Source organism: Tamandua tetradactyla, chromosome 11 (genome assembly GCF_023851605.1).
Source record: "Tamandua tetradactyla isolate mTamTet1 chromosome 11, mTamTet1.pri, whole genome shotgun sequence".
In the NCBI taxonomy this organism is placed as follows: domain Eukaryota; kingdom Metazoa; phylum Chordata; class Mammalia; order Pilosa; family Myrmecophagidae; genus Tamandua; species Tamandua tetradactyla.
Window position 1 is genome coordinate 4,362,567 of NC_135337.1, and position 25,502 is coordinate 4,388,068.

General features: G+C 46.7%; 1 protein-coding gene across 6 annotated transcripts in view; it reads left to right on the forward strand.

The window, feature by feature from the left end:
* Positions 1 to 25,502, forward strand: part of IGSF3 (immunoglobulin superfamily member 3) — a 113,253-nt gene that overhangs the window by 70,121 nt on the left and 17,630 nt on the right. For 3 of the 6 annotated variants that reach the window (XM_077119771.1, XM_077119775.1, XM_077119772.1), the window contains exons 5-8: positions 3,809 to 4,198; positions 5,493 to 5,552; positions 7,913 to 8,314; positions 12,632 to 13,036. In XM_077119771.1, coding sequence (XP_076975886.1) covers positions 3,809 to 4,198; positions 5,493 to 5,552; positions 7,913 to 8,314; positions 12,632 to 13,036 — 1,257 coding nt within the window. The remainder of the gene's footprint in view (positions 1 to 3,808; positions 4,199 to 5,492; positions 5,553 to 7,912; positions 8,315 to 12,631; positions 13,037 to 25,502) is intronic. The other 3 variants (XM_077119776.1, XM_077119777.1, XM_077119774.1) reach the window with 2 other exon arrangements.

Sequence of the window (25,502 nt, forward strand, 5' to 3'; positions counted from 1 at the left end):
GGTTCACACCTGCAGGAATGGATTAAAGAACTTATTTCTGGGGTACATACAGCTTCAAACCACCACAGTATACAAACTAAGCCAGCAAGGATTCTGTGGAAGCTAAAAAAATTCTTTTTGAAAGTTGATGACTTCACTCCATATCCTTTGCTATTCAGGTTCCGTGGTAATATCCTGACTTTGCCCTTCTCATAGGTCGTTTCTGTAGACACTTTGTGAGTCTCTACAGCATGGCAAGAGTAGTGATAGGCACTAGAAGAGTCAAAGGTGAAGGACACCAGATCCCTCCACTCAGGGAACTTGCAGACGTGAGAAACAGAGCTGAGTGCTCTGATAGCATTGTGTACGAAGTGCTCTGGAATAGAGTAAATAGGAAGTGCTCTTGCAACAATAAGTTTTCCATGGAGAGGATAGTTGTTAAGACAAATCCTGAAAAAACCAGTGAGTTCACTAACTTGAGCTGAGCCTTGAAATTCAAGATGGTGGCAGGAAGAGAAGCATAAAGTTACAAAATTATTTTTACATGTTTGGCCAACAGAGAGCGATGATGAGATCTGGGTATGAGTGATGAGAGGACAAAGGAAAGGTGGCCTGAAGTCCCAAATGCTACAACATGGAGCTTGGATTTAACTCTTTTGACCAAGGGTTTTTTTGTTTGTTTTTTGTATGCTGTATGGCGGGGTCACATTTCATTATGTTTCCATGTGAGTATCCTGTTACTGCTGAATTCCTGTTTCTCGTTCAGTGTTTTTGCTTGCTTGCTTTTTTAGGGGAAGGTGGGAGGTGCATGGGCTGGAAATTGAACCCGGGTCCCCTGCATGGCAGGCGAGAGTTCTGCGCTGAACTACCCTTGTACCCCCCGCCCCCTTGACCAAGGGTTTTCAAACCATTTTATCCTGAAACCATAGGAGCCTGGAGACCTTAAAGGTTCCTGGGGAACTGCATGTTGGTGTGTGTGTGTGTTGTGTGTGTTCATTTGTATGTGTGCATACTGTGGGGTGCTGGGGAAGGGATGTGAGGCCTGTGTGCTCCACCCTAGTTTCATCCGAAGGTTCTCTGGATTGGTCATTAGAAGACACGTCTGAGAACTGGAAGCCCTGTCCTCCCTGCCCCGACCCTCTGCCCCCAAGCCTGAAAACCACTGTTGCAGACAGTTCATGGGTGGATAGTGATTTTAAAACACAATTAGATATGGGTTGTAGAAGGAAAACTATGGAGGCTACCTGGAGTTTTATTTAAAGGGCAGGTATAAAGTAGAGAGGCCACGTAGGTATTCGAGTCCAGGAAGGAGCTAGTAAGTGCAGGACAAGGTGAGTGGCGGTGACCCGAAAAGGGTGTCATGGATGCTAGAGGCAGGCGAGCGGAGAGCACAGTGGGAGCCTGGGTCCATCTGGCTCTGAGCCTGATGTAAGACTCTTGGGTAGTTCCTTGGTAGGGGGAGAGGGAGAAGGAAAGGTAAGCAAGGAAGTGCGAAGTCCTACGTGAAAGTCTCTGCTTCCCCACTAGTAGCAGGAACTGGTTGTCTTTTGTTTTTTGTAAATTTTGGTCAAAGAGCCTCTCCTTTAAGGAATTCTTACAGGGAAACTCAGTGTGTAAATCACTCAGTATAATATTGGGCATAGGGTCTGGACTTGGGTTAGCAGTTGAACTTGGGAGTGATGAAAGGCCCAGGAAAGGCCTATAGGGTAAAACTAGGAAAGCACCCAGGAGAACAGCAGTATAAGAGGTGGTCAGAGGAGTAGTTTCCAGTGAGTGAGTGAGTGAGAGAGAGAGAGGAGGGGGGAGGATGGGTGGGCAGAGAGAGAGAAGAAAGAACAGTCAGAGCAAGAGAAGAAGCAAGATGGTGAACGCTGTGGGACCCGAAGTCCAAAGACTGAACCCCGTTGGGTGGGGCTTGAGAAGAGCTTTGGCTGCAGTGGTGGTTGTGGTCAGGATTATGGGTGACATTTGCTAGTTCAGCAAAGTGTGGGAGGAGGGCCAGAAGCCGGATTTCAGCGGTGAAGAATGAGGGAGCAATGTAACAAGCATAAATCAATTTCTAGAAGTTTAATTGATTGGTTATAATCAAGGGCAAATTGCTGTGCAGAAAAGGGAGTGGGTACACTGTAATGATTATGCTTTAACCTGAGATTATGAAGGCATCACCAAGCAGGAGGGATCCCCATGATATAAGAGTCTGTGGCTGCCAGAAGTAAGCCACAGTTGCAGCCTGCCTAATTCTGACAAAATGGTAAGGTCTGAGACCTAGGGCACTTACATGGAAGGGATGCTTTTCTGTTATTGACATCGGGTTATAAATTACTGTAATTTGGCTAACCAAAGAACCAACATCTGGGCCATAACATGACACAGTCCCATGTGGGTGTGTTCTTCTAGACAGAGGGTGGAAAAGCAAAGCCTGCTTCTTTCGATGCATGTCTCCTAGGACTGGTCTCTTAAGGGGGAGCAGAGGCAGCAGCTAATATATTAGAGGTGAGCCCCTGGAGTCGTTGAGTATAGATGGTTCTGTTGGGAAGTTTGACTAGTAAGGGGAGGAGTTAGGAGAATAAGACCCTGAACCACATGGGACGGGGACGAGATTGAGAGCTAAAGAATTGGTGCGTATAGAGCCATGCTTGGGCTGGAAAAAAAAGAGAATTGAAGCAGTTTACTCATAATTCCTGTATTTCCTCAACAAGATAGGATTCTCAGCTGCTTGAAGAGTGCATGGGATAAGGAAATGAAAATTGGGCAGAGGTCTTGACGATAGTGGTAAAAGCCTGGAAACACCACTAATAGCAAGGCAATCAAGGTTGGAGCTAATCAGTTTACAAGGAATGAAAACATCCCTGTAATGTGATTTCCCCCTCAGTAGTCTCTTTGGAGTAATTTAGAGCTCGAGCTTGGAAGGAGGAGGCATGTGGGCAATGGACCCAGCTATAGCACCCCCCACTCCCCAGGGTTCTGTGGTTCACTTTTTAGGACGAAAAGTTTTCTTCAACTCTCAACTCCTTTGTCTTATACCCTGCTTCTGGCCTGGGTGCCGATGAGCTCTGATAATTCTCTGGTGGGATTGGCAGTCACTGTGCTAGCATTCCAGCGAGTGCTGTGAGCTCCTGGTGGCCATGAGGCTCTTACGTGGTTTAACAGTAGGCTCTACAAAGGCAGCTTGGATTTATCGACCATTTCAGGGGCTGAAGTAGGTTCTTTCCCTCTCTGTCTGCCTGAAGATTTGGTCTGATGGATGGTAGACTAGAGAAAGGATACTAGTTTTCATTTTTTCCTCAGTGATTTTGTTAGGGTTTATCTTATGTGTGTTTTTTCACATGGAGTGGAGAAAATGTTTCAATTTATTAGTCTTTGAGTATCTGTTAATATTGGGTCCAGCACCTAGGCCACCCTGTAATTGTGTCCTATAGACCCCAGGTGGGGTAAGTCCTTCCATCCCTGTTGAAAATCTTTAACCCTGGTGCCTAAATGGAGTCCTGAGAGTAAGTATCAAGGCCTTTCCGATCTGCCGCTTAAGTGATAGGAGTTCCTTACTGACCTTTGGGGTTCTGGTCTAGGGTTTTATAAGGTTAAAACAGGGAGGCCATTGGTCAAGGCTGGGGACGCTCACTCCTTAGACGGTCTGAACCCAGCGACCTGGTAAGCCTTTGGCTTTCTCAGCGATATTCGAGGGCTTCCTTGGAGCCTGGTCTGAGTTGGATTTTCCTCTCGAGAGAAGCGCTGTGGTGCCCGCCCTCAGTTAGCATCGTAAGGAGGGACCCGGGACGTGCGCGTCTCCCGCGGCGTTCACCCACGTGCGCCCTTGCTGTCACTTTCTCAGACAAAGAGTTTACGGTCCGGCTGGAAACGGAGAAGCGGCTGTACACGGTGGGGGAGTCGGCGGAGTTCCGGTGCATCCTGGAGGCGCAGAACATTCCCGACCGGTACTTTGCCACCTTCTGGGCCTTCAACAGCTCCCTCATTGCCAGCGTGGGGCCCAACGCCGTGCCCGCCCTCAACAGCGAATTCGCCCGTCGCGAAGCCAGCGGGCAGCTCAAAGTCGCCAAGGAGAGCGACGGGGTCTTCGTGCTGAAGATCTACCACCTCCGCCAGGAGGACAGCGGGAAGTACAACTGCCGCGTGACCGAGCGGGAGAGGACGGTCGCCGGGGAGTTCGTGGACAAGGAGAGCAAGCGCCCCAAGAACATCCCCATCGTGGTCCTCCCGCTCAGTAAGTAGAGACGTGCCGCTCTCCTCTCCGCCCGCGGGGTCCCAGAAGCCAGCATCGTTTGAGGGAAGCTGGGGCTAGGGAAGAGTAGCTGTGGGGTGGGGGTGGGGGACTCAGAGGGTAAGTCGGAGCTGGGAGGAAAACCGTTTAGTCGCTCTTCCTGCTCTGACTCGTCGGCCCCCCTTTAGCAAACCCCCCATTGGGGAGGCGCCGGAGCCCGTGCGCAGGCTGGAGATGGGCACGCGCGGACGCCTGCTCTTAGCAGCAGTGCCAGCTCAGCGGGGTGGAAAACCAGGAGTCCAGGAGAGCTGTCTGCTCCTGTGGAGGAATTAAGTAGAAATGGGAAGATGCCTGTCTTGAATTCTCTTAAGGAGAGTTGGTCTTTTACAGGAGAATTGTAAGTCATACATTATGAAGGGTCGGCTGTCAGGGTTTTGGGAGTATAAAGGTTGGCATCTTCCTAATGATTTCTTCCCCATTGGAATTGTGTTTTAAATGCCCGTGAATGCAATCTCTCACATCTTCCCGGAGTGTAGGCTTTTGAAGAAGTTTAGCCAATTTCCTAGGTTACTGAGGTGGGCTCCTCCCTCCCTGTAAGCTGGTTTATCTGGGTGGAGACTCTGGAGACATCTGTGTTTTTGGCTCATGCTGTGTTTATTCATCCACTTTATCAAAATGCTCTTGTAAATATCGTTTTAACAGAAATATCGTATAATGCCCTTGTTTTGAACAAGATGGTGAAGTTTTTAGACTAACCTTTAACCTTTTCTCAACTGCTCAAACTGCTCTTTCTCTTAACCTTATAATGATTTCTTTTACGTTTTTATTTACACTTTCAGATTACTTAGATATTTCGCTTCAAATGTGAAGGAAAAAGTAGACACAGAGGTCTGCCATTCTTTCTTTTTTTTTTTCCCTCAACAGGATTATTTTCTTTCATGCTTATTAAAACACCCCCGCCCCCATCATCTTGAAATTCTTTTGTTTCTCAGACACTTTTTTCCTACAATGCCTAGCATGGTGCTTAGCATAGAGTAAACGCTTGCCAACTGTTAGTAGACTCAATTGCTGATATGATGTGAATGCCCATTCTCACTACCGTTTTCCTGTCACTCTGTGCTTGCCCTAACCACCGATTCTCTACTTTTAAATCTGCAACTAATTCCTCATTGTTTTGTAACGTTCGAGCGAAGGGCAGCCACACCATCCGCTATATGCCTTTTGTACTAAGAGATTTCCCCCAACCCCTTCCTAGAATTTGTTTGATGATCTGTGGCCTGCTGTATTGCTTTTCCAGCAGATAACTGGGTAGTTAAAGTCCCCCAGCACCACCAGCTCCTGTCCCAAGGCTACTTGGGTAAGTTTGCAACATCAATCACATCGGTAATGGTGATAATACCTTGGATTTTAATGGCGCTTTTCCTCCCAGGAGCCCAAAGTGCTTTTGCGTATATCATCTCTTCTGCCCCTCCTTCCACCGCCCTGGAGAGGTCTGTGTCATCCCTATCCTACAGGAGAGGGGCTGGATCAGTTCTCAGTCACTGGGCAAGCTTCCATTGCTTTAGAAATATTTGCTTCTAATGCCACATCCGTTGCTTTGTGCTTAGCCTGTGCTACACAATCAACTTCTTGATTTGAAATTTCATTTGTGAACATGCACTCAGATTCTCATGAGTTCTGTCCTGGTTTTCATTCCATCCAGTTAGTTTGAAATTGTTGGCTGGCTTTTCGGAGGCCTGGGAGCCCTCGTAAATGGTCTTTATGAGCAAGGTCTGTATTTGCCTTTGCCAGGGCTGCCCGGTCTCCTCTGGTAGCTCCACCTTCTAACTGTGCCGTTTTCCCAGGCCTCCTTGAGCAAGCACCGAGCGGTGGTCCTCCCAGTAAGAAAGCCATGTCAGGGGGCAGGAGGGGCTGGGTTGATGTCCCACCAGTCCTTCTGCTTACGACGAGCAAAGGGACTGCCTCCCTTGACGCTGAAATTGCCCCGTTTAATCCCTTACTTTGAATTGATAGTCGTAGGGATGAGTTTTTAATCTAAAGAGGAACATTATCATTATTATTATTGATAATGATGAAAAATAATCCTCTCAGTGTGAACTAAGAACTCCGAGTTTAAAGAGTTGGAAAGTAGTGGGCCTGCACCTAGGACCCAGGTCTGCCTGACTCCACATCCGTGCTTTTAACCACTGGTGCTGCATGTGGTGATAAATTCAGAGCCTCACCAGCTTCAGTAATCAGTTGTCTTGGCGTTACTTCTGGAGCAATTCCCTCCTGGGAAAATTGCTTCTTCCTACCTTGTCCAGACCCTTTCTTTATGTGAAACAAGCAAATGTGGAATGAGTAGCCAGCATACTCAACCTAACAAGAACTATATATTGAGGCTGAGTGCTTATCTTTGTTTATTCCTGCCTGTGGGGAAAATACAGGGGAGGAAAATTTGATTAAAATGCACTGTTACGTGTATATGTTGCTTCCCCTCAATAATCGGACATGTCTCTTAATCTGGGATTTGATTTAATTGATTGGTTTAAAATTATCATATATTTCATGTGGGTGGTACCCAAAAGATTGGAGCCAAATTCATTATGATGCTTTGTGTTTCAAAGACATGGGGGCTTATAGAACTCAATATAGACAATTATGCAAAATAATATGTGCATAATTAAAATAGAGGGGACTATCCATGGTGCATATAAAAACAATGAGTCCCTGGGAATAGTGAAATTAATGATGATCATGATGACCAATTTTTGAAAATGCACTGTGTATTAGGTGATCGATAGACACTGTTTCATTTGCTTTTTAGTTTTTTTAAAACTCTGCAATATAAGTAGCATTCTCCTTATTTTATAGAGAAATTGAGACATGTAGAGTTTCTATAAGCATAACTTATCTGGGTATGTTTATGTAGCCAAGCGAGCAGCAAGGTCTTGATGGTGGCAGTGAAGGTGGTAGCACCTTTGTCCCAAACTTGGGCAGGGTACTTCGCGGTGGAGAGCCGTGGAATCTCAGGGCTCAGTGTGGAGAATGTGGACAGGCGGGCTGAGTGGTGGATGACAGCATTGTCTTTGGTTCATTCCTTCGTGTTAATGTAAGTGGGAAAGCTCGCTCCCCACGTGCTCTGCCAGCCTGGACCATCTGTACTCCTTTATTATCCGAACTCCAGCACGCTTCATCTTTCAAACACTTCCCATTGCTGTTGTTTTTTTTCCTACTTCTTCATATTGCCCTGAAGGATTAAAAAAGCACACTATGAATGTTCAGTTTTTATTTGACTGCTGTTGTAGCACCTAATGCTGGAAAGATTGAGGTGAGGTAGATTTTGGAGTTCCTCAACTTGGTGAAAATCAAAGAGGAACAGTTCTGAACCACAACTGCACAGTTTAATCAATAGATTGTTTCACACCCTAAACATAATGCCACCGTGTCACCGTGTTCTGTTATGCTGGTTCTAACTCAGTCGCAAGTCTCAGGACTCCGTTATCCCAATCCTCTGCACACAGCGAAGAGCGTCTTAGCTTATCCGATCTAAATCAGGGAGCAATGCCCAGAACCCGCCAGGGCCTGCAGCCCCCAAGTGTCAGAGTGTTTCTCATTCTCTGAGGTTCGCAGGCCCTGTGCATGATTGAATGTGCACCCATCCTCCTTTGACATCTGTAGGGAGGATGCAGTGGAGACCATAAAGCCCCCACCTTGTCCCTCTCTTCCTGTTCTCAGAAAGCAGCATCTCTGTGGAGGTGGCCAGCAATGCCAGCGCCATCCTGGAGGGCGAGAACCTGCACTTCTCCTGCAGCATCCGCACAGCGGGCCAGCCGCAGGGCCGGTTCTCTGTCATCTGGCAGCTCGTGGACAGGCAGAACCGCCGCAGTAACATCATGTGGCTGGACCGGGATGGCACCGTGCAGCCTGGCGCGTCCTACTGGGAGCGCAGCAGCTTCGGTGGCATCCAGATGGAGCAGGTGCAGCGCAACTCATTCAGCCTGGGCATCTTCCACAGCCAGAAGGAGGACGAGGGCCAGTACGAATGCCACGTGACCGAGTGGGTGCGCGCGGTGGACGGCGAGTGGCAGGTGGTGGGTGAGCGCCGGGCCAGCACACCCGTCTCCATCACGGCTCTCGGTAAGCCTCTGGCGCCTTCGGGTGGGGACTCAAGGCGGACTGCACCCGAGTCCGGAACCTCGTGCCGACTTCTATCAGTCGGGGTCCTAGCAGGAAGCAGGTGGCACCTTCCAAAGGGTTTGACTGAAGGGACCCTTTACAGACGTGTGGCAGGATTGAGGGCACCAGCGAGGGATGGCAGGCACCCAGGGACCAGCCGCGGCCTGGAGCTGTGAGCACTCCTCAGGCTGGGCAGGGAGGGAGTAGAGCGAAGAGAGAGCAGGGCCACCCGGCAGGAGCTCTGGCCATTGGCAGGGGAACACGGTCACTGCCAAACTGTGGCCTGGACAGGTGGGGGCGAGGGCCTAAGTAGCCCAGCTTCTCTCCTCCTGCCCCCCAGGTCTCGGTGCCAGTGCTGTCAGGAGGTAACTTTCCATTTCCTGAAAACCAGCACAGGGGAAGGCAGAAAATTACCCATCACTGTTTATTTAGTATTTATTATGTTCCTGGCCAAGACTTAGCACTTACCCTCAATTGTCCTTTTAGATCCTCACCGAGCCGGGAGGTAGTGCCCCCCCGGTTTTTTTTTTTTTTAATCTTTTTATTTTATTTTTTTAAATACCAAAAAACACAAAGCAAATGCAAACATTCCTATTTTGATCTTTCTGTTTTATATATATAATCAGTAATTCACAATATCATCACATAGTTGCGTATTCATCATCATAATCATTTCTTGGAACGTTTGTGTCTATTCAGAAAAAGAAATAAAATGAAAACAGAAAAAAAATTTATACATACCGTACCTCTTACCCCTCCCTTTCATTGATCACTAGTATTTCAAACTAAATTTATTTTAACATTTGTTCCCGCTATTATTTATTTTTATTCCATATGTTCTGCTCATCTGTTGACAAGGTAGATAAAAGGAGCATCAGACACAAGGTTTTCACAATCACACAGTCACATTGTGAAAGCTATATGATTATTCAATCATCATCAAGAAACATGGCTGCTGGAACACAGCTCTACATTTTCAAGCAGTTCCCTCCAGTTTCTCCACTACATCTTGAATAACAAGGTGATAGCTACTTAATGTGTAAGAATAACCTCCAGGATAACCTCTGGACTCTGGAATCTCTCAACCATTGACACTTTATCTCATTCCGCTCTTCCCCCTTTTGGTTGAGAAGGTTTTCTTAATCCCTTGATGCTGAGTCTCAGCTCATTCTAGGGTTTTTCTCAGTCCCTTGATGCTGAGTCTTAGCTCATTCTAGGGTTTCTGTCCCACGTTGCCAGGAAAGTCCACACCCCTGGAAGTCATGTCCCACATAGACAGGGGGGAGGGTGGTGAGTTTACTTGTTGTGTTGGCTGGAGAGAGAGGCCACATCTGAGCAATAAAAGAGGTTTTCTTGGGAGTGACTCTTAGGCCTAATTTTAAGTAGGCTTGACCTGTCCTTTGTGGGGTTAAGTTTCATTGCCCCCTGTTTTTTAACAAACTGAGACTGAGAAGTTACATAATTTGCTTGAGGCTGCAGCTTTTAAGTGACAGACCCATAACCACCCCCAGGAAAGTGGCAGTCTATCTTAATTTTTTTCAAAGCCTGTGTTTTTAATCTATTCTGTATAAGGGCCCAATTTAAGAAAGCCATTTCCTCATTAGTGTGAAATTAAAAGATACCTGGAGATTTGCTAAAACCAAAGAATATTAGATTGGCTTCTCATGGCGTAGTGGAAAAGGCTTCTAGCAGCATTTATCTGTCTAATGTAATTGATATATGAAATTTTGGAAGACCAGTCTTCTTCCTTGCTGGGAAAGTAACTTATCATGCCAGTCTTCTTGTTTCTCAGGAGGCAATGGCATCTGTTGTCCTCAGCAACTTTCTGTCCCACTCCCCAGGACCGATCGCCCCCCTTCTGCCGCAGGGAGGGCTGTGGTGCGTCTAGACCACCCCAGTGAAGAGGGCAGCCTAGAGTGGTTTTGTCTAGACTGAGTCCTCCATTTTTCCCCTTCTGAGATTAGATTCGCTTTCTGAAAGGTTAATCCGAAGATTGGCCTGCTTTCTGCAGTAATCATGCAGCTTAGATTTCTGTCTCTAAAAACTTCGTCCAGTGATAAAGTTTCCACGATCAGCTCGACCCCTGCTTAGCATCTCTGTTGACCTGAAACTTGTGAAGAGTGTTCCGGGAGCCCTGGAGTGGTAGTTTTTCCCCATTTTGTTAGTTTAGGAATGTCCGAGGATCAGGTAGAGTTAGCCGGTATTGCTTCTCTAGAAGTAATTTTACCGAGTCCTGTTATCCCCTGATTTTTCTGTGCTCAGTGTGTGCCCAGAGGTGCCCACAGCCAGAGCACAGCAAAGGGCTCCTTTGCCCTGGGATCTGCGGGACCTGTCTCTACACCCTGGGGGCACTGCTGGCCGAAGCCCCAATGGGGTGGCCGGAGGGGTTTGGGAGCGGGCACTCCGGAGTAAGGTCATTTTCTGGTGTAAACAGCTACACATACATTTTCATCTTGATACGCTTAGGTTTGAAGGAAGCTGGAGGGTGGCAAGGACAGGGCAATCAGATGAGACAGCAGATGGGAAGAGCTTCAGATACAGTTGGGCCATGACCATCATTCACTTCTTAATGACCACTCACCCAGGGCAGCGCGTGGCTCTGTGTGCTGTGGCCTGTGAACCCGGCGAGTCCTGGCTCAGGCCTGCACGTGTCCGTGTCTCAGACGCTGTCCTGCCCTTGTTCAGGCTGGAGGCTGGTCCTGTCCCCAAGGTTCTGTGTTGCTTCTCTAACAGATGTGTGCTGCACACAGATGCTCGCCCGGTGACCAGCTTGACTGATAAGTGACTGCCACAGCCCCTTAATGTCTCAGGATGGGGTCTTTTTGTTTGTTTGTTTGTTTGTTTTTTATTAAGGCTAAATAGAGCTAGCTTGTGAAAATAAGATTGAAGATCCAGATTTTTCAGTAAATTGTGGCTCCTTATTTGCTGACCTGACCTCATTCTGTGTCTACTCTTTCTTTTATGTCCATTTTGCTTCTTCAACCAAATATATATTTAACAAAATGTAGTATATCCTATATGCCAGGTACTATGCAAATATTAACGTGTTTAGTTTTTATAAGAACCCAGTTTATAAACGGGGACACCGAGGCATAGTAACTTGCTCAGTGTCACACAGCTACTAAGTGTTCACAGAGGGCAGCTGCTCCAGAGTCTACACTTTTTCCATGGCATCATGCTTCCAACGGGTAAAGCCTAAAGGTTAAAAGTAGGCTTTGGAATCTGTTACACACGAGTTTACAGCCTGACATTTACTAGCAGCTTGATGTTGGACAACTATTTTAACCTTTCCGTGCCCCAGTTTCCTCGTCTGCAAAAATGGAAGGATAAACAGACTGCTCTGCAAGAGCATTTTGCAGATTAAATGAAGCATAGGGAAAACAAAGCATTTGGCATCATGCCTGGCACATAGACAGTGCTCAAGAAATGCTGGCTGCTATTAGTTGTGGGATTACTGTGACTGTATTAATAGTGACTAATTTCAAGGCTGAAGGAACTCTGAGATCCTAATATTGAGGAGTCAGTAGAAGGGGTTAAGGATGCTATTTAATAAGGAATGCTGAGAGACTCATAGTCTGCTGAGAATGCAGAAGTCTGAACATTGAGACCATTATCCCCGCTTTGCCTGAGGTCCCTACCTGCTGAAAAACAGCCCTGCCTGCTCTGGGCCCCTTGCTACTTCTCTTCGCCCGGATTCCATGAAGAAAATGGAAAAGGGGCTGGAGAGCAAGGCAGAGCTGCCCATCTCTCAACCCGGGAGACGCCTCTGCCCTCTGCCTCCCTCTCCCCTGGCGCCGATGCACCAGCCCGCCAGGAGAAGTGGTGTCCGGGGCACACATCCACTTCACATTTAACAAAGGCCAGCTGGCTTGGGCACTTTTCTTCTCGTATTTTAGTGTGGCATCCCAAAATTTCTAGTAATGACCCTGCCTGCAGGGATCCTTTCTTCAAAGAATGGTATATTCAGTTCCAGGGGAGCATCAGACTCAGATCCGTCAGAAAGTCTCTCCCAGGGGTCTCATTGAGAAGGGCACAGACCTGAGCTAGTGCTGCTCAAAGAGAATCTCCGTGGGCCTCTTCCTGTGGGTCTGGTTATCTGTTGGGTTTGTGTCTCCGAGTATCACTGGCCTGTGTATCAAAAGAAAAAGCTCAAAAGAGATACCTGGGGGCTTTCACTCTACTCTGTTCGCTTTAGCCAGTAACCCCATCGCTGATGTCCCGCTGCCTCGAGAAAGTCAAGTGTCTCCTCTGGCGTGAAGCTCTCTCTTCTTTCTCCAGAAACAGGCTTTGCAGTCACTGCCATCTCACGGACACCGGGCGTGACCTACAGCGATTCTTTCGACTTGCAGTGCATCATCAAGCCCCATTACCCTGCCCGGGTCCCCGTGTCAGTGACCTGGCGCTTCCAGCCAGTGGGCACCGTCGAGTTCCATGACCTGGTGACCTTCACCCGGGACGGAGGGGTTCAGTGGGGGGACAGGTCTTCCAGCTTCCGAACCCGAACCGCCATCGAGAAGGCGGAGTCCAGCAACAACGTCCGCCTAAGCATCAGCCGAGCCAGTGACACGGAGGCGGGCAAGTACCAGTGTATGGCCGAGCTGTGGCGGAAAAACTATAACAACACCTGGACGCGGCTGGCGGAGAGAACCTCCAACCTGCTGGAGATCAGAGTGCTGCAGCCAGGTGAGGACCGCGGACTCGGGTGTTTGTTCTTTTCGGCATCTGTGGGTGCTTGTGCTTACACGCATGGTGAAGCGCGAGGAGGGAAGAAAAAGCATGTGCTAGGCCCCTGAAATCGCCTCCTTCATTTACCAACCTTTCATTTCGAGAAATTTCAGATCTATAGAAAGTTGCAGGAATTCTGCCGTGAGCCCTCGTATTCTCTTTCATAGGTGAGCAGTTGTTAACTTCCTGCCACATGTATTTTCTCCCCATGTGTGCATTTTTGTAGTTGTTGTTGAACCATTAGAGAGTAAGTTGCAGATGACTTGACACTTCCTTCTAGATACGTCAGCAGGTGTCTTCTAAGAACAAGGACATTCTCCCACCTAACCACCCCCCACCATCGTAGTCTGAAAATTTTATTTTGTTATAGACCTGTTATTTGCGTTTTCCCAGTTATCCTGGTGATGTCCTTATAGATGTTTTCCCTTCTAAACCAGGACCCATTCAAGGATCACATATTGTGTATGGGTGTCAGATCCTCTTTAGACTCCTTTAGACTAGAGCAGTTGCCCAGCCTCTGTGTGTGTGTGTGCATTGATATATGTGAAGTGTTCCACTGTTTTGCAGACACCTGCACCTCTTAACCTCATCTTCTATAATCTTCACAACGATTATGTGAAAGAGGTATTATTGTCCTATATTCACAGACAAGGAAACTTAGAGGGGAGAGGGAAGTTAGCAGGCACTTATTGAGCATTTGCTCTGCAGTAGGTTGTTTAGGGTTAGTTACTCTATTGGAATTTCACAACACTTCTACAAGAGGCCGAGTGACTTGCCCAAGGTCACATAGCTAGGAAATGGAGGAGCCAGGATTTGAACCCTTACCAGTCCTTCTCCAATGCCATTTCCTTGACCCAGGTCCTGCCCAAGTGCTGAGTTTGTTTCCTTTTCCTCTGGGAGCTAAGTCTCTCTCAGAGCGGATGGTAAAGATGCACTGATATGGTGAACTTGAGTCAGGGGACTTCCCACGAGCACTCCCCTTTGGCAGGCTCTTCCCCTAAACGAGGTGAGTTGTTAACTGTGTGCCGCCCTCATGGTTTTCCTCTGTGTCTGTCCTGTACCCGCTGCTGTGTTGGAAGCTGGCGGACACTGGAGCCTCAGCGTAGGCTCTGACTCCCTCCATCTGCCCAGCTGAGGTCAGGAGGAGCGGACACTCACGCAGAGGGTGGGGAAGGTCAGACAGGAGGCAGCTCTGCAAAGACTCTCTTCTGACATCACGATCCACCTACTTTGCAAAGTGGTGTGAGGGCCTTGCTGAAAGGATTTGCCTGCTAACAGCTGTAGTTGGGCCCAACCTTGTCTGCTTGACCTCTTCAGGAGGTTACAGGCGGGTTTTCAGTAATATCAGATTAAATAACGGTGATTTCTGAGTTTATCCTTTACCTCTTCTGCCCCCAGCACAGGGTCCTGTTCTGTACTCTGAGTTTGGAATAAGTGTGTTGTAGAAATGATGAGACTATTCTTTGGCCAATTAGAGCCCAAATTGGACTGACAAGAGGCTATTCTGCTTAAGTGGATTTTCAGGTTAATTGAGGGTTAAGCAGAGACCCCATTTTTTTGTGATATTTTGCTATGGAAAATGCTGATGTGCCGTACTTGCCTGCCTTACTGAGAACATCAGGTTAGTAATTGCACCTTTTGTTGCCTCTCCTTGCCCTCAGGGTCAGCCTTCTGAGCCTGAGTGCCCGTCACATGGTTTTGCGGCTATAGAAGGCGGAGGAGATGTTGACCCCATCTTGCCTTGACGTTGTCTTTTTAAATAAATCCCTTATATTTGCTTGTTTCTGTTACTGTTTGGAGTCTAAGACTGGAGAGCCTATGGGAGGTCTAAGGAAGATTCTAGATACTTGGGTTCCGTTTCATTGATGCTGTCACTTAATATGTCACAAAAAACATATTAAGTAGCTCTTGGGTACCTGGCTTTGCTCTTAGTACCTTGCTGATGCTTTCCTTTTAAACTCATGCAGCTTTCTAATGATGTAATTGCCCATATTCCCAGTTTGCTAAGGAGGAAACCAAGCCTTAAAGTGGCTAGGCACCTTGGCCATGGCCAGCCAGCTAGTTAAGTGGCAAAACTGAGATCAAACTGAGATTGGAGGCCAGGTCTTTCTGACTTCCGTACGTTGCATTTTCCAGTGTGCTCTAGTGTTGCCTTTTGGGTAGAAATAGTGGCTGGAAAGTTAGGGGACCAGAGATCCACTCTGAGAACTGTCTTCCTGTCTTGTGTTGCCAAGATCGGTTCTATTTGGTCTTCACTGTGAAGTGAGGATGAGCAGGGGTTGGCATAGCAGAGTTTATGGGGACAGTTGCACCTGGCTGTGGTGAGACCTCGGCCCAAGATGCAGCAGTAGTGCATGCTCAGGGTGGACACTGGGCAGAGTGAAGGGGATGCCTGAGGCCATACCTGACTCCCAGGCAGCTGCCTCTGTCTCTTTTACTATCTCTTCTTGATTACATGGCTACGCACTTGGCACTTAACATGTTCCAAAGGACTTCGTCCTCGTTTTTACTCTTTTTGATACTGTTCTGGTTGGTACTGTGCTTTTATTTTGGGGAAATGGATGTTGAGAAATCCATGTACTAAGGAACTGACTGTGTGCTGGAGGTGGTATTGGACGTTCGGTGTATTTCATCTCATATCATTGCTGCAACCCTTTGAGAAAGGGTTTGTTTTTCCATTTTATAAATGAGGTAATCGAGGTTTGGAGAGGGTCTAACTTGTTCATATCAGATAAATAGGGAGGGGGGAGGTTGGGATTTGAAGCCAGATCTATCTTTTTTTAAAATTTTTATTAATAAAACAATGTACAAGCACATACATTCTTAACATACAAACATTCCAGATATGATGTACAGTCAGTGGCTCACAATATCATCACAGAGTTGTGTATACATCAAGGCCAGGTCTGCCTTTTTTTTTTTTTAAACATAAAAAACACGAACATTCTTACCATATGTTCATTCCATTCTTGGTATATCATCAGTAACTCACAATATCATCACATAGTTGTATATTCATCACCATGATCATTTCTTAGAACATTTGCATCAATTCAGAAAAAGAAATAAAAAGAAAAAACTCATACATACCATACCCCTTACCCCTCCCCTCTCATTGACTGCTAGTATTTCCATCTACCCAATATATTTTAGCCTTTGTTTCCCCTATTTTTTCCTATACCCCTTACCCCTTCCTTTCATTGATCACCGGCATTTCAATCTACTAAATTTATTTTAACAGTGTTCCCCCTATTATTTACTTAAATTTAATCCATATATTTTGCTCATCTGTCCATACCGTAAATAAAAGGAGCATCAGACACAAGGTTTTCACTATCACACAGTGACATTTCAAAAGCTATGTCATTATGCAATCGTCTTCAAGAAACATGAAGGCTAGGTCTATCTTAATTTAAAGCAGTTATGGTGCGGGAAAGAGACCTTCTCTGAAAGTCATAGAATGGGAAATTATTTTTTCTGCATTCAGTGAAGGGTCTCACTTACGGAAGAGGTTCCTCTTTGTGGGTCACTGACGTGCGGGCTCTCGGCGTGGTCTCATCTCACCGGTGATCGTGGCAGTAGCAATAACAACAAAACAATAACAATACAACTAGTATTTATTTATTGAGCACTTCCTTGTGCCTCTCACTATCTCGAACGCTTTTCATGTAGTAACTTTCCTAGTCCTTACTCAATTCGTGCAGCACCACAAGGGGGTACTGTTTCGTTCCACTTTACAGGGAGGACACGGAGACACACGTTAAATAAGTTGCCACAGATCCATAATGAATATCAGCACACCGAAGGAAGCGGAGTGTGAGAAGGATAGAGGGAGGAGGGTTGGGGGCACAAAGGAAACCACAAGGAAAGCTAGATGGTAGAGGCTGAGATGGTGTAATCTAGGAATGCCTAGAGTGTACAATGATAGTGACGAAATGTACAAATTAAACAATGTTCTTGCATGAGGAAGAACAAAGGAATGTCAGTATTGCAAGGCGTTGAAAATAGATGGTCATTCATATTTTAAAACTTTAACTTATGGGTGAGACTAAAGCAAAAAATGTTTATTTTGTACAAAATTTATTTTTTGACTGGTGCATTTCCTAATATAACTTATATGGACAGTTTACTTGAACACCATAAGTACATGGAACCTTGAATAGGGCATCAGATTTTGTAGGTTTGTCCAGAGTGATGCCCAGATAAATCCCAGAGTGATTTGAACACTGAATAAAAAAGTATTTGCAAAGTCCCCTTGGGGAAATGGTGAGAAAGGGGGAAAATTCAACTTCTTCATTTGGAGAAGTCCTGATATTCTTGCAAGCAGTGCCAAATCAATAGGCTGAGAACCTCAGTGTTGGGGTTTGTTCATATGAAACTTATCCCCAAGGATAGACTAAGCCTACTTAAAATTAGGCCTAAAAGTCACCCCCAGAGAGCCTCTTTTGTTACTCAGATGTGGCCTCTCTCTCTTAGCCAACACGATAAGCAAACTCTCTGCCTTCCCCCTCTCTACGTGGGACGTGACTCCCAGGGGTGTGGACCTTCCTGGCAACATGGGGCAGAAATCCTAGAATGAGCTGGGACTCAGCATCAAGGGATTGAGAGAACCTTCTCAACCGAAAGGGGGAAGAGTGAAATGAGACAAAATAAAATGTCACAAAATAAAGTGTCAGGGGCTGAGAGATTTCAAACAGATTTGAGAGGTTATCTTGGAGGTTATTCTTTATGTATTATATAGATGACCCCTTTTTAATTTACGGTGTATTAGAGAGGCTAGAGGAAAGTGCCTGAAACTATAGAGCTGTGTCCCAGTTGAAGATGACTGTATAATGATATAGCTTTCTTAATGTGACTGTGTGATTGTGAAAACCTTGTGTCTGATGCTCCTTTTATCTATGGTGTGGACAGATGAGTAAAACATATCGATTAAAAATAAATAAATAATAGGGGGAACAAATGTTAAAATTTAAAATATATATATAGGGTAGATGGAAATACTAGTGGTCAATGAGAGGGAGGGGTAAAGGATATGGTATGTATGAGTTTTTTCTTTTTATTTCTTTTTTCTGGAGTAATGCAAATGTTCTAAAAATGATCATGGCGATGAATATACTACTATGTGATGACATTGTGAGCCATTGATTGTACACCGTGTATGGAATGTTTGCATGTTAAGAATGTATGTGCTTGTATGTTGTTTTATGAATAAAAATTTAAAGAAGAGGCAAAAAAAAAAAAAGTGACAGGGCCAGGATTCAGATACAAGCAGTCTGACTGGGTGTCTGAGCTCTTATTGTATTACCATATTTTCTAGATGCTTGTTTTTCTTCGCAGGAATCCTCTTTGGTATATGTACTTTTACTTACTCTCTCCTCCCTCCAGCTCATCAGCACCGATTTCCTGATCCCTTTAATAAATTTTTGCATTTTTTCTTTGGGAGTCTGGCTTACAAGGCACCTCTGGAAGTTCCTTGATACAGTGTGCTAGCTGTGTAGGAATTTCGTTCTAGTTTTTCAGTTTCTTCCGACTTCTGCCACAAGGTGGTGATAAGATTTGGCGACATGAGAGCACAAAACCAGTGCCTTCCCTCCTTGCGTACCTTGCCCCTCAAAACATGGATTCCCCTGCCCCCTCCCTCTTACTATTATTTTTTTAAGAATATTTTTAAGAATAATCTTATGCTAGAGAAACCCAGGTACTGTTGAGCAACTCACGCTGGTGAATTTTTTTCTCCCTTTTTTTCCTTACGCTGGTGCGTTTAATTACCAGCCTTCCACTGCTGTGAGGTCACCTGCTCCAGGCCAGTCCCCGTAGGGCCAGCGGCTCACCCTAACTGCTGTGCAGCATCGTTGGTTCTTCAGCTGTCGGATGGTTTGATCGACTTGTGGATCTGTTATTGAGCATCCCTCTTCTGTATGCACACTTCCCCAGGAAAATCATCAATGAATGCCGTCACTCCCAGCTTACTGTCGATTTAGCTTAGTCTTACTCCCACTGATTGCATAGTGAGACACCCCACCCCACCCCCAGGGACATTTAGGCAAGATTTTAAGCCATTCCAACATATTCGCTTCTTAATTCTTAAGCAGTTTTTTCTCTTTTAATTTTGATAGATCATTTCGCTTCCTTCTGGTTTTCTTTAGCACCAAAAACACCCTCCCCTTCTATATTTCTAAATACAGAAGCAATAAGGGAAATGTCAGCACTCATTTTCCAAATGTTTATGGCCATGTCTTGGTCTGGCTATTAAATATTACACAATAAAATCGACGAAGCAATAAACAAGCTTCCAGGAGGACGGTCTTCGGTGGCGGGGCGCCCACTTGTCAGTAGTCTGTTGGGATTTCACTGATGGGTAGTCAGAATGAATATTTAATGCCCTCTGAATGTTACTAAATCAGGTTTCTTCTATTTCTTTTTGCTGACCTGGCAGACTGGGAAGGCTGAGGGCTTTTTCTTTGGCAAGTCCAGGGCATGTCGTCATTCAGTAGGCAGACTGGTGGCACTGCTTTCTCAGGAGAACCTGGGAGTTCTCCGTCATCTGCGTGGCTTCTGCCTGCTCACTGCTCCGAGACGGAGGGGCAGAGAGTGCAGGACACTGAAAGGTCTCTCCAGTTCCCGCTTGTCCTAGTGGTAACAGCACCTGTGCCTGCTGTTGGCGTCAGTGAGCAAGTGGCACGACGGGGAGCAGACAGGTATGGAAGGGAGGGTGTGTCCCGTTCACGCCTAATTAGCTGTGTCCACTGCTGAACCTTTTCTGTTTTCCCACCCCCTGCCCCACCCTCCCAGTCCCTTCTGCAAGCGTGTTTGAGCACGGGATCTGTGCCAGGCACTGTGGGTGCTGAAGTTGCAGAGGGATGTGTCATTGTTCCTGCCCCGAAGGCTGCCTGTAGGAGGCGGCAGAGCTGGGATCAGAGTTGCTCAGCAAAGAGCTCCAGGTGTGGTGGCAGAGCTGGGCTGGGCACGGGGCATGGAGACTAGGGACGCGGTGGGAATAGGTAGGGGCATTTCACCACGGAGCAGAGGGCGAATCAGAAAGTCATGGTAGAGGAAGCAGCATGTTTATCTTATTTTTTTAACTTTATTTATTGTGAAAAATAACATATATGCAAAAAAGCAATACATTTCCAAGTAGTTATACAACAGATTTTTTTTTTTTTTTTTTTACATGGGCAGGCACCGGGAATTGAACCCGGGTCCTTGGGCATGGCAGGCAAGCACTCTACCTGCTGAGCCACCGTGGCCCACCCTACAACAGAGTTTAAAGTGTGGTATGGGTTACAGTTTCATGATTTTTCATTTTGTCTTCCAGCTGCTCCACAACACTGGAGACCAAGAGAAATATCAATATATTGATTCCGCAGTCATATTCATTTATTAAATCCTATCTTTTCTATTATACTCTTCCTTCTCTCTTTTTTTTTTCTCTTTTGTGAAAAATAACATATATACAAAAAAGCAATAAATATCAAAGTACATTGCACCAATTAGTTGTAGAACAGATTTCAGAGTTTGGTGTGGGTTACAATTCCACAATTTTAGGTTTTTATTTCTAGCTGCCCTAAGGTACTGGAGACTAAAATAAAAATCAGTATCCTGATTGAGCGCTCATGCAGCACGCTTACTCTGATGTGGCTGAAGTGTGAGGTCCTGGAGGGGTCACGTCCAGGTGAGCTGGCAGGAGCTAAAGCTCGGAGAATCGCCACAGCCAGTCGTTAGAAGCACAGACTCTGAGGTCAGACACCCTGGTTTGAACCCCAGCTCTCCCACTTACTAGCTGTGTGACCTCGAGTGAGTCTCTGTCTTTAAAATTGAAGATAATATTTCTATCTATTTCATAGGGTCAGTGGGGACCAAATAGTAAATATTTGCAAAGTGCTTAGACTGATGCTCAACGCATAGAAAGTACTATTTAAAAATTTGTTAAGTAAATAAGAGTACTCTTAACTGAGGAATTAGGAATTTATTCTGCAGACCTCTGAGGTCATACTTTTTTTTTATAACAATTTGTAATATTCCGTGTATTACCCTGAAATGAAATTAATAGGTGATGCAATATATCTGTCTACTCTTACCATTTTTTAAAATTGATGTAATGCCCTAATTGTGGAAAAAAGGAGGAGTTTTTTTAAAAGTCATTCATAATAAAATAATGTTTTTTTAAATTTTTATTAATAAAACCAGTCAACATATAATATGAACATTTTTTCATCACATAGTTGTATATTCATCATCATGATCATTTCTTAGAACATTTGTATCAATTCAGAAAAAGAAATAAAAAGAAAATGGAAAAAAATTCATGCATACCATACCCCGTACCCCTCCCTTTCATTGATCACTGACATTTCAATCTACTCAATTTAAAGGAACGTATTTTGACCAGTCAGTGCTGAGGGGAACCACACTGTGTGGTACGCCAACGCGGTCCTGCCAGGTGAGGTAGAGGCGCGTGCTGACAGCTGCCACCTGCCTGTCTGAGCCCTGGTGGGGTTTTCTGAAACCCTGAATAACTCTTGGCAGAATTCTGAACAAAACAAAGGAAACATTTCCCTTGATTCGTGTATTAAAACCATACCAAAAAAATAAAAGCAGACTTTTGTGCTTATATGTTAATTTCTGTATTAAAACCATACCATGCACTTCCCAAACAAACCAACAAGCAATGAAATGAAAAACCAAACCAAACCCAAAAAAATTTCAACAAAGGGGATATTCACATGGAAAAAGACTGAACTGTGACCCCCCCCCCCCCCCGCCATACAGCATACAAAGAAAAAAAAATTAACGACAGCAACAAAAAAGACCTTTTGTGTTCATAGTAATATGAAATTAGGTTCTGGTCTCAGATAATCATGAACAGATTTTCCCCTCCGCGTGATTGCCATTTGAAAGGACATGAGACAGGGTTTTGAAGCATGTTGCTGTACCGGGTGGAGTTTTATTTTTATCCCTGGCTCTCGGGCATCAAATACACCACCCCCACCTTCCCACCAATGCCCAAAGCAAAGACCTGGCCCCCCGGTGTTCCTGGTGTCCCTGGGGTGTCCCCAGGTGTCTGTGGCGCCTGTGAGAGCTGTGTGTGCCCCCCTCTGCAGCTAAGGATGCACTTCCTGGCTGTAGCTAAGTCTGCAGATGGCAAGCCTGCCACGCTGGCCGATTATAAGAATCTGGGAAAGGTGATCACGGGCTGAAATGGAGCCTGGCTGTGGGGAGAGACAAGAGCCGGGAGCCTTGGACGTAGGGCTCCAGGGTGTATGTAGCAGCTGCCACTGGTGGATCCTCTGCTGCCTCTCCCCCCCCCCACTCTCTCCCTTCACTCTCCCGGTGTCCTGATTACCTGCCGGCTCCCTCCACCCCTAACCTTCTTACAGAACAGTGTCTTCCTTCTCACCCTCAACCCCCTGGCTGCCCCTCTGTCCTCACCTGCCCACTGACTTCTGCTCGCACCACAGCACAGCACCTGCTGTGTCTCGAGTTCTACGGGGGCTTCTCAGACTTCAGCGTGCATCAGAATCACCTGGAAGGCTCGAGAAAAGGCAGGTCGGCAGGTCGCCGGCCCCACCGCGGCCTTTCTGACTCAGCTTTCATGAGCCCCTGGGGTGGCGGCGCTGCAGCTCGCCTGGCATCCTGATGCCAGGCCTTCAGGCTCTCCTGTTGGGCTTCACCCAGCACGCCTGGCCTCTCACTCATCCCTGAGTCCAGGGTGCAGAGAAGTTCTCACCTCCGCTCACCTGCCCCTCTGCCTGGGTTGCCCTTTCACTCTCCTCCTCGACCTTCTCAGCAACCACGCACTTCTTTTTCAGGACCTAGCTCAGATGTCACATACTTTTTGAAATGTTCCCTCCCTCCTATCGCAATCCAAACTAACTGCGCTTCCTTTATGTTCCCCTATCCAATAAAGGGTTCACCCGCTGTTCAGTCCCCCACTTACTTACTTTGTTTAGTAGAGGATTGGGTCATGGTCCCTGCCCTGAAGAGGCTTACGATTCAGTAGGAAAGACAAGAGCTTTGAAAAATTAACTGGACCACAAGGTAGAATATAGCAGGGTTCTAGCAGGTCTTAAGGGGATCCTCCATGGAGGAGATAAGTGAGTTTGAGTGAGAAGAATGTGCAAAATGCACAGTCCACGGGGTGGGCGGGCCGGCCGATGAAGCAGCCACCCTTTCCTGCGCCTAGTCCTTCCCTCCCTCCGGCCTCTCTCATCTGTGTGGCCCTGCCCCGTGGTGTGAAAGGCAGTGCCTCCTACCCACAAAATGCTGGGTTCTCCAGGTTTTGATGAGAAGTCCAGGAAGGAAACTTCCCAACTGCAGAAAGAGGGGCCCTTCCCAAAAGGGGCCCAGACCCTGGCCCTGGCAGTCTGGAGGGGCCGAGGCCATGCCGCTGGCCGAGGGAGCCGTCTCTCACAGGCAGGGCTGACCTTGCCAGGCTCTCTGACCCTTCTTCCTGCCTCTTGTTGGGTTCTTTCTTCTTCAGTCCTCAGCATCTCTCACACCTGCATGTATTGCCTCTCGATGCCGGTTCACTTACACAGCCCACACCAGAGTTTCTCGGGCTTTGACATGCTGACTGCTTGCAGGAATCTTGCTAAAATGCAGACCCTGATCCTGGAGGTGTGGGGTGGAGCCTGGGGGCTTCCCGGATGACGTCAGTGTGGCCAGCGAGATCGCCCCTTACAGGGGACAGTTCTTGATGCAATATTGAGCCTCAGATTTGGGACTGGACACAGAAACCAAAAGGGAATGGAAATTGCTAAAGTTTACTGAGTGTTCACTATATGCCAGGCTCCGTACTAAACTCTTCCTGTTGATGATTGCTTTTATCTTCTGCAACACTCCTGTGAGGCAGGTAACGGTATTGTGTTCATCTGTCACAGAGGGGCTGGGTTCTCCCACCTCTGCGGAGGAGGGGGAGGCCTGCCTGGCACCCAGGACGTGCCTGCTGCAGGAGCACGGGATGCTTCCTCATTTGTTGTGGTGGCTCCACCCTTCCTTGGGCTTCAAGAAAGGCCCCCCTGCCCTTGAGATGTAGAAGAAATTCAGAGTGTAGAATAGGAGCTAATTCCTTGCCCACCCATCAGACATGCACAAAATTTTCAAAAACGCCTCTCTTTCAAGCTTCTAAACACTTCATAATATTTTGATGTGGGAAGGAAAAAGAATGCTTTGAAACATTTATTTTCCTTGGATTCTTGCTCTCAGACCACATGACCGAATGGAAGTTTAGTCATAGGATTCGAGTTTAACATATGCAGTTACTATAGCAATTGAGGTTTCCTTAGTAACGATTGCAAAAATAATCTGGGCCCAATTAATAATACATTTTAAATCTCTTTCTGCTTTACACTGAACAACCCAGATTTTTGGCCAAGTACCAGATAATTCAGGTGGTGTCGTTTGTGCTGATATAGATATCATTTGCATGTGGTGAATTGGGTTGGAAGGGAATGAAAAGGGAATTGGTTGCTTCAAGTATTATAGGAATCCCATCTGAAAAGTTGACTGGCACGCTAGTGTGAATCTAGTTTCCAGAGCTTGGGAGCTTAATGCTAAAACCTGCCCTGGATTCAGAGCATGCCCTAGGGGATTTGCAGCATTTGAAGAAGGGAGAAGGCAGAAGGGGGCTTGTTAACAAAAAAAATGAAATTGGAAAGGTAGGGTACTGGGACGCGGAGATTCTCAGCGATCGATGCTTGTTGTGTTCTCAGTGGTTTGAGAAGGTCTGTAGGTGTGACTTCGCTGTTGCCTGATTTGCCCCCGGGAGACGTGTCCTCAGAGCTGCTCTGGCAGTAGTGACATTGAGTGTCGGGCTCCTACCACAACTTGGTTTGCTAAATCCTCTCAGCCCTTGGAAACGTGTCTGTGCATCACCAGGGAGACCAAGTGATCTGGAAAGACCAAGCGGCTTTCCAGAAGTTTCGGTTGTCTTGTTGCATGGGACTCAGTCCTTGACACTGCCCTTCTACCCGCAGCTCCGGGTGAGCCCGCCAGCCAGGGCGCGTAGAGGAGCTCAGCCCAGCGCCTGGATGCAGTTCTCAGGCCTGAGGCCACACTGTGGCATTCAAGACAGGAGATGGACGCGCAGGGGCAAAGGAGACTCGCCAGGGCCAGCCTGTCCTGCCCGCCCCCCTCTAGGCCCCAGGCCAGTTGGCACGTGCCCAAGTGACTCTCCCAGCCTGCAGTCCATTCCTTGCCCTGTGTTTCTTTCTCTGCTGAAGCGTGATTTGGACCCTGTGCCTGAAATGCGAAGTTTGAAGAGAGAGGTGGGGATGGGATACCGGTTTTACTATCAGCTCCCTAAGAGGAACTTGGAATTGTTTCTTTTCTCTTCTTTTTCAGTAGGGGAGGGCAGAGGGAGAACAGAGGAAAGCAGAGCCAAGTAAAGTAATGATGGAGTGGGTGAGATCTCAAATTACCTTCG